At 41.0% G+C, this 12,280-nt stretch overlaps 1 protein-coding gene across 50 annotated transcripts in view; it reads right to left on the reverse strand.

Annotated features, from left to right (window-relative positions):
• Positions 1–12,280, reverse strand: part of ABI3BP (ABI family member 3 binding protein) — a 496,221-nt gene that overhangs the window by 290,580 nt on the left and 193,361 nt on the right. For all 50 annotated transcript variants that reach the window (XM_073614901.1, XM_073614909.1, XM_073614887.1 and 47 more), the window contains exons 3-4: positions 3,064–3,123; positions 630–762 (exon numbers count right to left, since the gene is read on the reverse strand). In XM_073614901.1, the coding sequence (XP_073471002.1) occupies positions 630–762; positions 3,064–3,123 (193 nt within the window). The remainder of the gene's footprint in view (positions 1–629; positions 763–3,063; positions 3,124–12,280) is intronic.

Here is a 12,280-nt window from a genome sequence, read left to right on the forward strand (position 1 = left end):
CGCTTATTTGCCTCCTTCCCCCTCTCCGTTGCCACATTTGGCAACTTTCGGGTGGGAGGGGGAGTGGGTGCTTGGTTTTGCCAGGTACCCACTTTGCTGTGGCGAAGTCATCCAAAAGTTTTGCCCCCCACCACCGAGCCATTTACAAAGTGCAGCATGCTTCACGCATGCGCAGTAGGAAACCTGCTGTGAAGCCGCAAGGTTTCACTGTCGGTTTCCCTTAACCGAAATGGTGGCGGCAATTTTTTCTGATTGAGCCTGGAGCTCCTCTTTAACTTGTTAAAAAGCTAACGGTAATAACAACAGATCTCAATGTCATGCTTTGTCAAAGCAATTGGTTGTCCACCTCAGTAGGAGAGAGGTTCACAGTTCAAACATTAAGTAATTCAGCCTCTAAGTTTACTCTGTTTATGCAGTTAGGGCCCTTTCATATTTTATCTGAAAATCCTAAAAGGTCAGCATTAGAAATCTCCCAGCTACATGTTGAGCTGTGAATGTCCACATTCCAGATAGACATGTTCCAGCTGCTAGCAGTTGTACATGTTTGAGGTTATGTATATGACAGTTTACCACACAAGTGCTGTACATTGTCCAGCACCCACAGACATGGCCAATTTAAGCATATTTACCTGTCATTCGGGCATTTGCTGAGAGCAGACCAGTCAATTTGTGGATTTATAAGAATTCCCCATGAGAGATACACAGATGTAGGTGTCAGAGTGCCAATGACAAGTTGAAGAGGTTTCCGAGATGAATTCTTTTCTGGGTGAACAAAAGGGAGCAAGTTAGTCCTCATCTTAAATTAAGTCTGGGAAATTGAATAAGTGCAGTAAAGACAGTAAATAGTTAAAATTATAGTAAAAACACATTTTCATCTGGTAATAGTATAACATAGTTTTTCAATTTTAGTGGGGTTTCTCCAGGAAATTACACTTGATATATTATCAAGAATAGAATATTTTTGTTGTGGATTGCTTAAAGTAAACCTTGGAGAATAGCAATAGGATAACAGTCATTGCTGACTCATTTTTAAGGTACAGTGAGGGGAAAAAAGTATTTGATCCCCTGCTTATTTTTGCCCACTGACAAAGAAATGATCAGTCTATAATTTTAATGGTCGGTTTATTTTAAAGGTGAGAGACAGAATAACAACAACAAAATCCAGAAAAACGCATTTCAAAAAAGTTATAAAAATGATTTGCATTTTAATGAGTGAAATAAGTATTTGACCCCCCTTTGAAAGCAGAACTTAGTTTTGTCCCACTCCTCTTTGCAGATCCACTCCAAGTCATTAAGGTTTTAAGGTTGACGTTTGGAAACTTGAACCTTCAGCTCCCTCCACATATTTTCTATGGGGTTAGGGTCTGAAGACTGGCTAGACCACTCCAGGACCTTAATGTGCCTCTTCTTGAGCTACTTCTTTGTTGCCTTGGCCTTGTGTTTTGGGTCATTGTTATGCTGGAAAACCCATCCACAACCCAATTTCAATGCCCTGGCTACGGGAAGGAGGTTCTCACCCAAGATTTGACAATACATGGCCCCGTCCATCATCCCTTTGATGCAGTGAAGTTGTCCTGTCCCCTTAGCAGAAAAACACCCCAAAGCAAAATGTGTTTCCACCTCCATGTTTGATGGTGGGGATGGTGTTCTTGGGGTCATAGGCAGCATTCCTCCTCCTCCAAACACGGCGAGTTGAGTTGATGCCAAAGAGCTTGATTTTGGTCTCATCTGACCATGTCACTTTCACCCAGTCCTTCTCTGAATCATTCCGATGTTCATTAGAAAACTTCCAACGGGCCTGTACATGTGCTTTCTTGAGCGAAGGAAACCTTGTGAGCGCTGCAGAATCACAGCCCTTCATGGCGTAGTGCGTTACCAATTGTTTTCTTGGTAACTATGGTCCCAGCTGCCTGTCAATGACAAGATTTCCCCCTGTAGTTCTGGACTGATTCCCCACCGTTCACATGATCATTGAAACTCCATGAGGTGAGATCTTGCATGTAGCCCCAGCCTGAGGCAGATTTACAGTTATTTTATGTTTCTTCTACAATCTTGTCCCTGACATCCTTGGAAAGCTCTTTGGTCTTGGCCATGGTGGAGAAATTGGAATCTGATTGATTGATTGATTGATTGATTGCTTCCTTGAACAGGTGTCTTTTATTTAGGTAACAAGCTGAGATTAGGAGCACTTTAAGAGAGTGTTCCTAATCTCAGCTCATTTCCTGTATAGAAGACACCTAGGAGCCAGAAATCTTTCTGATTGATAGGGGATCAAATACCGTACTTATTTTACTAATTAAAATGCAAATCAATAACTTTTTTGAAATGCGTTTTCTAGATATTTTTGTTGTTATTCTGTCTCTCACTGTTAAAATAAACCTACCATTAAAATTATAGACTGATCATTTTATTTGTCAGTGGGCAAATGTACAAAATCAGCAGGGGATCAAATACTCTTTTTCCCTCACTGTATATGCTCTGGTTTGATGATTCTGATCCTGGTTTTTTACCTAGACAGTTACTAACATATTACAAACTCCTTAAGAATGGTGCTTAAATTAAACTACAGATTTTACAGAAATGAATGGGGGTGACCCTTTTGGGATTTGTGTGGTATTACTGCCTATGTACCAGATATGGTCACTGATGCAATATTCTTACACTTTACATGCACTATGGAATGGACAATACTTCCTTTACTAGTTCCCCAGAGGGTTGTAATGTGCTTCCTCAGAGGGTTTTAGCTCTCCAGAGGGTTTCAATCTGCTTGCACTCCTTTGAAAGACAGACAGATTGCACTTAAACCACCTTTATGCCAACAGCCCACCCCTAGGTGTGTCTAAAAGTAAAGTGCCCTTGAGCATCAGGCTATATTTCCTTGGGAAGAATACTACTTTTTTTTTAGAGACCCCTTTCAAAGCATGAGAACATCATGTAAATGGTGGCAGCACGGAAGTTAAATCAAGCCATTTAGCTGTATCACTTGTGGTTCTTTTATAACCTAACTGATTTTTTACAATGGCTATATTGTTTGCGACAATGTGTATGTCTTGAAAGTATTACCTTTGCAAGTCTTCTGATTTTCATTTGGCTTCACAGCTATTAAATATCTTGCCTCTGCCTCTGAAAAACACACAATAAATCACATAATGCATGACCTGTGCACAACATTGTTTTTCAAAAAAAGAACAACATTTCCATTCAGTTAATCACTTTTAATTACATTAAACAAATAGTTTGAGGTAGAAAAGGAAAAAAACAAACATGAAACATACCTTTTATTTAACATTCCTAAACTATGTGTCATAGAGGGCACAAAAATGTGGTTCCTTGTATGGGATGGCAAACTGACTTCTTGATCATTACCAATACAGTATGTGTTGTTTGATTTGGTTTCTGAGATGTTTTTTTTTTTACCATAGCATGTACATGCACAAATAGAGGCCAAATGTATTTAAGACTTCTGCATATTCCACTCCAGCTCTCCTCCAGAGTTAGTTCATAGGAGGGCCTGAGGGCAAACTGCCCATGTGCACAGATGTTAAAGAGACCATCATTTATTTTAACAATCTTCTCATAAGATAATATGTGCATTTAACACATTTTAGAAAGGCTACTTACCTGCATAGCCTCCCTTATGTGGACATCCAAAAGCCCTGAGATTGCTGCTAGGTGTTGCCATCTTGGATGTGATGTTAACAGCTCCAACAGATTTAGAGCAGACAGGGGCTGATTTACTAAAACTGGAGAGTGCAAAATCTGGTGCAGCTGTGCATTGTAGCCAATCAGCTTCTAAATTCAATTAAGCTTTGAAAATAAAACCTAGAAGCTAATTGGTTTCTATGCAGAGTTTCACCTGATTTTTCACTTTCCAGTTTTAGTAAATTAACTCCACGGTGATAATAAACTTCCAGAAGAGGAGAGAATTTTTATGTGCAAGGAGGGAAGATGCTGTGCTAGGGAATTTGTGAAGTAGTTAAATTTTCTAGCAAGTTTAGAGGCGCATTGTAAGTCAATAATAATAACAATTAAAAAAGAAACGTTTATGGAAAGCAAAATGGCTGAACATATGCATTTAAAATCTTTGATTTTTCTGAGCTTTTACCTATAATCTTTTAAAGTTGGTGACAGGGTCTCTTTAAAAAATAAGTACTCTTTTTTTCAGTTGTTACATAGATAATGGTCAAAGCAAACTTTTTCTTTGCCACATCTGTATTTATGGGGAGTTTAGTTAATTGCAGATTGCCAGCTGAATACATACAATGATTCATAAACCACTAGCTTTTATTAATCTTACGCACAGAAGAATACTTGAAACTGAGAATGGCACAATCTTTACATAGATTTCTAAGAAAGTTGCAAGCTCGGTCCCCAATACTATTTTATTTTTATTTTTTTTGAGATGTCAGCTGGTTGAATTACTCATGTTTCTTTTATCTTTGAAAGACTCCAGCTGTAAGATCTCCCAACAAAAATTCTCCTTCCACCCACCAACAAGGTTTCTGTCTTGTTACCAGATTATTTATATGTTTACAATATGTAGAATGAAGCAAGGATTTTTTTTAACTTTGCTGCATAAAGCCTGAGTCAGGGGTAGGACACTCCATAGTAAAAAGCATTTATTTAAAAAATACCTAAGAGATATATGAAACCAACAGAAGATTCAACTCACCTACGAATGTCCACTCAAACCTCATAACAACAGTCAAAATGTTTAGTAAAATGTGTAGAACAAAATTTATAATTGTAAAAAAGCCACTCTGGGGATATTAGTCCAGCAAGAAATAGCCTACCAACTCTGCACCGCACTATGGTGTGGTCTTATTAACCCAACCAAATCCAAAGCAAAAAAAGCCCCAGCTATGAGGAATCTCGGGCCATCAGTTACTTAAATAACATTGATCTGGTATTGACTATTAGCATTTTATTAAAAAATTACCATAATGAAAAATACAGAAACAGCGATGTAGAAAAAAGGCCTCTTCTCCCTTCACAAATATTAAAAAAGAAAACGTTGTCATACCTGTATTCTCTAGCACTGTCACAGGACACTGTCACAGTAGAGATTTCTTTCCTTTTCCTTTTCCATGACAGGAAGTGAAAGAAAATCTCCACAACATGAAGCAAATACAAAATATAACCTTAGGGGGCTTTTACCCATTCCCTACTCTATCAAAAAAAAAAAAAAAAGTTTGGGCTAAACTTACACTTTAAACCCATGTTGTCAATCATACTAGAACCTTTCTTTACTCTTTCAGAACCCAAATTGTACAATGTAAGAAAGCACCGGAGGAACTGCCATGATACCCACCCACAAGGTCTTTATGGGACTCAAGGCAGGTAGGGACCAGGAGATGTATGAGTAGGGCCAGCCCCTCCTGTATTGTAGCAGACCAGGGCACAGTTACGCTTTGCTATTCCACCTTCCTTCACAAAGGGCTCCAAATACTGTGTTGCCACAGCCTCTTACAGACCTCAGACACTGTGGCTGTGACTCTTACAGTCCCAATATCCTTTGCTGTGACTGGCACAGCAGGAACCTGCCTCCCCAAGCTCCACCTTCTTTACTATGTAGGCAGAGTTTACTGCTCAATTCTTTCCCAGGTAGAATTTGAAAGGAAAAGGATCAGCGATGACCAATAAAGAAGTAGCAGGAAGATAGTGGTGACACAGCAAAGCAGTACAGTAAATGTAAGTGTCTTCATAACTGCAGTGTTATATTGTAAGGCAGATAACTCAACCACTTTTCCTGTGGATACTATAGATGGATCTGTGTTTGGTGGATGGGCCCCCTTCATGGGCACCTTTCAAGGGGAGGTGGGTGGTCCTTACTTACACTTGTGCACCCCCACTTCCACTCATGTGTACAGAATTGAGTAATATATGCAGTAGCATACTGGAGTGGGTAACACACAATATAGCATACAGTGGAGTGGTCAGGCATACAGTATGTAATTATACAGCTTACCGTGTGCAGAAATATATATTATGTAAGATACAATACAGCCTACAGAATGAAGTTATCAGCAGTAGGAAACATACAGTAAGGGGTACAATGGAGCATTCCGGAGTATGTAACGTAACTCACATTGACATATTCTGTATATTGTGTTGTACATTCCCTATTCCACACTTCCCCCTTCTGTTGGCTGTGCTATACCCTAATCCAAGCCATCTCATTCTGTAGGCCGTGCTGTACAATCTGTATTCCACATTGCCTCATTCTTTATGATTTTCTGCACATTCTATAGTCCACATTATGCCCTTCTGTACCCTGAGCTAGACATGTACAGAACAGAAAAATTTGTTTTGTTTCCTATAAATTCCTTAAGTTACTAATTTAGTTTTGTTTCAGAATTCATTTAGTGTGGTTTCAGAATTCATTATATTTCATTTAGTTTTCATAAAATTTTGTTACGTTTATTCATTTTCTAATGAATTTCATAATTTTAGAATGATTCTAATTTGGATCGGTCGAAAAATGATCGACCAATATTAATTCTGTATGAAGTATAGCTTGTTGTTAAGCAGTGGGCCAAGAAGCCAGCCGCCCCGTTCTTTAACAATCAATGAGTCATCAGCTATGAGTTGAAATGTAAACAAAACAATGCCGGCAATAGAAAATTCCAAAAACAATAAATAAAAAAAAATATATTCCAAAAATAAAAAATGAAAAATTCCTTTAAATATAGTGCATGGGGGTCCCCTTAGTCTGCATGTAAAGTGGCGCATCTGTAGCATGCATAGAACATGCTGCAGCAAAAATTACATTTCTAAAGAAAAAAAAAACAAGTCAAATCACATTTAAATTGACTCGCGGTTGCAGTTGCCGCCACCCGGCTATTTAAAAAAAAAATATGATAAAAAAACCTCGTGGGGTCCCCCCTCCCCAGTCCCTACCAGGTCCTGTGGGTCTGGCATAGATTTCAAAGTGAACGCCAAAATAAAAAAAAAAAAAAAAAACGGTGTGGGATCCCCCCAAAAATCTATACCAGACCCTTATCCGAGCACACAGCCTGGCAGGCTAGGAAAGGATAGGACGAGCGAGCGCCCCCCCCCCCCCCCCCCTCCCTGGCCACACATTCCACCAAACACATTTATACACAACTTTCATTGTCAGGGAAAGAGGGACGGACTAAAGAGCAGAGTAGATAGGCTGACTCTGAGTTCCAGTGCCACACCATGGTTTCTGCCTATGAGAAGCTGCGTTCCAGGCTGGTTGGAAAACAGTTGTTTCCATTATCCATTCCCATTATTGCTAAACTTGTCTTCAGGTCTCTGACACAAATACAGATGCTGCATTGTGATCATCCCCAAGGGCCCCTGCATCTTAACTTTTTAACATTCAACTGGAGGTATCTTCAAAGTGGTTTGTTAACTTAATGCACTTTATACCATTCTGCCTGCTTAATAATCCTATGTACCCCTGTGTTTTATAAAAATAAGCCGTTCTTTACCAGTTTTCAGAGCGCCGATTGCAGCTTACGTGACCCACCGGCACTCTTCTTTCCCCCATCTGACAGCTGCAGGGCCGAGGATTCCCCGCTGATGTCAGTCGGGAAGAGAGGAGGAGGGGAGGAGGAAAGAAGGAGAGGCAGCGGGTCACGTGAGCGGCGATCGGTGCTTTGAAAACTGGTAAAGAAGGGCTTATTTTTATAAAACACAGATGCAGGGGCACATAGGATTATTAAACAGACAGGATGGTATAAAGATTAAATGAAACTTCAGCAGCAAGAGGGAAGAGGGACGGGCACTGACACAGGAGCAGACAGGGAGGGAGGGGGGAGAGAGGACAGAGGAGGACAGGAGAGCTGTGGATGACTGAGGCACGTAAACTGGCCATGGTGTCAGGGCTCAGCAGCCATGATAAACCATGGTTAGCTTACAGGGGGGAGGACATAGCAAGGCAGGATCAGCCAGGTTTTGTAGGTGTTACAGAGGGTCAAATTACACAGCACAAGCACTGTGCTGTATAAAATACTTTAAGGGAACAGGGTACATTTTTTTTTTTAGGTTAACAAAGGCTTTAATAATAAAAGAGAGCTACACCTGCATAGTTTCATAGATTAGACTTGACTCCATGATACTGTATATGTACTCTATGTGTGTTCCCCCTTTTTTTGTCTGGCTTTAAAATGCAGTCAATTTACAGATCAAAAATTTATGAATAAGCACAGGCAGAAACTGGTTAACCTGCTGGTGGCACTGTGGTTCCTTGGGCAGAAAGCTATAGTTCCAGTGTCCACCAGTGGGTGTCTCCCAGCAATCAGCAGTTTCCATTAATCAGCTCCATCTGATCTCAGCTGCTAGGAGGATATTTAAATCCCTGTTCTGCTAGTTAACCTTGCGTGTTATGATTTGCTCTCTGTCTAATGCAGACAATACATGGGTCAAAATTCTGAATGAATTTTCTTTAAAAATCAGAAATTTTGGGCGTTTTGTGATCTGATGGTGACACTATTGATTTCGAAATTCGACCAGCCAATCCTTCAATTTCACCTCATGCTGCTACAGAAAATAATTTTAGTTGCTGGGAATCTTCTTTTCTTTCCGGGAACACTTTTTTCTTGCGCTCATGCACATTTCTTTATCAATTATATTTCTCGCACTTTTCTCCCAACATTGATTAGAAAAACACACATTTTTCAAAAAATTTCCAACTTGCCTGATGTTATACTTACCTGCTCTGTACAAGGTTTTTGCACAGAGCAGGTAAGTATAACATCAGGAAAGTTGGAAAAGTATAACATCAGGCAACTGGTAAAGAACGGCTTATTTTTCAACTTGCCTGATGTTATACTTACCTGCTCTGTGCAAGGGTTTTGCACAGAGCAACCCCGATCCTGTTCTTCTGGGAAGTCCCGCCGGCACGCTCCTCCTCTTCATCGGGTTCCCCCCACGGAGAGGTGCTTTCCCTGGGGGTATTCATGCAGTCATGCTCATGAGTCCCGTTGCTGCGTCCATTGACACAGACAGCAGGACTCGGCCCTGCCCCCCCCGCTTTCGTGTCACTGGATTTAATTGACAGCAGCGGGAGTCAATGGCTCCTGCTGCTATCAATCTATCCAGTGAGGACAGAGACAGTGGCTGGAGCTGCTGGGTTCATGCTTGTCACTGGAATGGATGGGTTCAGGTAAGAAAAAGGGGGGGGGGGTCTGGGGGGGAGCTGCAGCACAGAAGGTTTTTCACCTTAATACAAATGAGTTAAGGTGAAAAACCTTGAGACTTTACAATCCCATTAACCGAACAAGCTGAACTTAGAAGCTATTTGGCTACCATGTACAGCTGTGCCAGATTTTGTACTCTTCAGTTTTAGCAAATCAACCCCGCAGTGTGATGTACTGTAATTATCGCAGTGCACATCAGTGGCTGTGTGTTGTAACATGTTGCTGGTGTGAATGTGCAGTAAGGGAAACCATTATAAAAGCTTCAAAAAATCTGAAATTGTTTAAAACTAAGAGTTGCTAGAAGTAAAATAATCTCTTCAGCAGCAGTATATGCTTTAACCGTACTTCCAACATGGTCCAACATGGTCACTGTGGCATATTTTATATTTAGGTGTCTTGTAATTATTATGGTTTTACAATGCATTGTGGGCCGTCACCGCTACAAATTAACTGCTGTTTATATGTTTGGCAAGGATTAGTAAACGAGCTGCAGAAACATATCAAAAGACAGCATAGTCTGGAGGAGAAAGGTTTTACATAAACAAAACCAATTTGAAACCTAAACTTTTCCTTTCCTTTCTTTCCAGCTCTGCACATTGAATATGAGTGAAGTCTAAAAAGTATTTGAAATGGAAAAGCAGATGAAATATAACAGATGCATATGCTGGGTATAGTTTTGTTTACATATTTACAATCTAAACCATTTGCTTAGCAAATTTTTAAAGATGTATAAAAATGTGATAGAAGCTAACTAAAAGCTAATCCTCCTGTATACAATGTTTAAATGAAACATTATACGGTTTATGATAAAGCAGCACCATGATGCAAGCAGAGTACATCATCAGATACAGTATATTACTGATAAAGTTGCATTATTGTTTCAAGGACCAATCATTTTAATGCAGTAAAATCAGCATCAAACTGCCACACTTAGGGCTTGTTTACATAGGCAGCCGGAAGGTAGGGCGGTTGTTAAACCTTGGCTTTACTGACTCCTGACTGTCTACCTAAAGAAGACATTGCAGCTGTTTAGGGCTTAACACATGCCGCGGCATGTGTAAAAAACGCTACCCATTCAAGTTGAATAGGGCCAAGCCACAACCGCCCTGCAACTGCATGCAGCAATGTATCGGTTTGCTATTTTAAGGGTTCCAGCAAGCGGTAAGGAACAAGGCAGTATGGAGCAGGCCTGTCTAAACGAGGCCTTATGCCGCTTACACACGACCGTTTTTTCTGTCAGAAGAAACGGTCTTTCAGATGGAGTTCCGACGGAGTTCCGCTGAAACGGACTTGCCTACATTCAATCACACCAAAGTCCGTTTGTTTAGAACGCGCTGACGTAGGACGGGACTAGAAAAAGGAAGTTCAATAGCCAGTAGCCAATAGCTGCCCTTGCGTCGTTTATGGTCCGTTGGAATAGCATACAGACGAACGGTTTTTGCACTGGCCATCTTCTGTATGCATCCGCCCCTACACCCACCCCTTGCAGAGTTGTATGAGCATCGGAAGCGTGTGGCACAATTTAGTGTTAATTACGCATGCGCCATGTACAGCTCATGAACAGCTGTTCATGTTCGGAGACTTTCGCCGTCTCCTTTGTCCTCTGTACTACACAAGCGCTGCACCTGCGCAGAACAGGGTGGACACTATCCGATGGGGGACAATTCTCGACAGGACACTGGCAATGAAAAATAAATTTAAAAAAACAGCATGGGGGGCCCCCCCTATCCATTCCCTGCTCTTTAGGTCTGGTATGAGTTGTAAGGGGAACTCCACGCCAAAATAAAAAAAACAGTGTGGGGTCCCCCCTATACAAGAAACCTTTTCCGAGCGTGCAACCCGGCAGGTCAGGAGAGGGGCGGACATTTTTTTTTTTTTAATAGAGGACTTAACAAAAACTTGTGTTGTGTTTTTATTTACTTTTTACACTTTTTTGGTGAATGAGTAGGGGTAGGGTTGTGGGGAAAAAGCCCTTGTTTCCATCAACATACACCCCACCTGTTGAGGGCATGTGGCCTGGTATGGTTTAGGAATGGGAGGCGCTTGCCCCCCCCCCCCCGCTTTCCTGACTGGCCAAGCTGCATGGGAAGGACCCCATGCCTTTTTTTTACATTTTAGCTTAAAATCCATACCATCCATAAAATCCAATCCATATGAACGATATACAATAAATGATAAAACCAGTATCAGTTATACTATACAGAGAGACTCCAGTAATTTAGCCAAGAAGAATCTGGTTACCGACTCACCCTCAAAGCGGTGGGATTCCTCATTAACTATCCCAATTACACTAACAAGGTCAAGAGGTCAAAGACCGCCCGTCCATAAAGTAGTTTTAAGAGAGGACTGTCACGGAACGTCCCACACTCCGCTTGAGTGCTTCCGTCTTATACCACTTCCTCCCAGTCTGTATACAGATATCCCAACCTCTCTGAGCACAAACAAGGCGACACTTGCTTGTTGCTACCAAGAAATCACTTTTTTTAGAATCAAAATTACAAGACTTTATATGCCATTGGAACCTCCTCTAACAATACAACTGTAACTTAATTAACATGAGCTAATTATCTAATCCTTTATACAGCCTAGGTGACTGAGACATGACCTTTCGCCCAGACTTGTGGTCACCGAGCTTCACACAGTTATATCAACACAATAGCAGTCGTCCCGTCTCCTACATTGTATAGAGGACAATGTCATTAGCTCATTCAATTAACATAAACACAGGTTGATGACACCAGCATCTCCTCACAGGATGTGTCCCAACAGAATGAATCAGTCTTATCAGCAGGGGGCTGCTGGAGGAATCCCCCCTCCCTCTTCAGGGACACAAATCTACAGTAAGGAGTCCCCATACAATATATACATATATACACGACTGAGTCCGATTAGTACAGTTCAGCCTGGATTTCTCATTCACCTCACAAAGAGTATTGTTCCATTGAAAATCCAGGGCCCATAATCAAAAGGCAACAGGCTTGCATACAGTCCTCTCCAACAGCCTCTGTTCTGGCTAGGTCTGTCACAAGGACCAACCGCGGTATAACCAGTAAAATTAGCTTTATTGAAGTCATAAATCAGAAATGAAAAAACATTTGGCCTAATGCCTCGAA

This window comes from Aquarana catesbeiana, linkage group LG02 (genome assembly GCF_042186555.1).
Source record: "Aquarana catesbeiana isolate 2022-GZ linkage group LG02, ASM4218655v1, whole genome shotgun sequence".
NCBI lineage: Eukaryota > Metazoa > Chordata > Amphibia > Anura > Ranidae > Aquarana > Aquarana catesbeiana.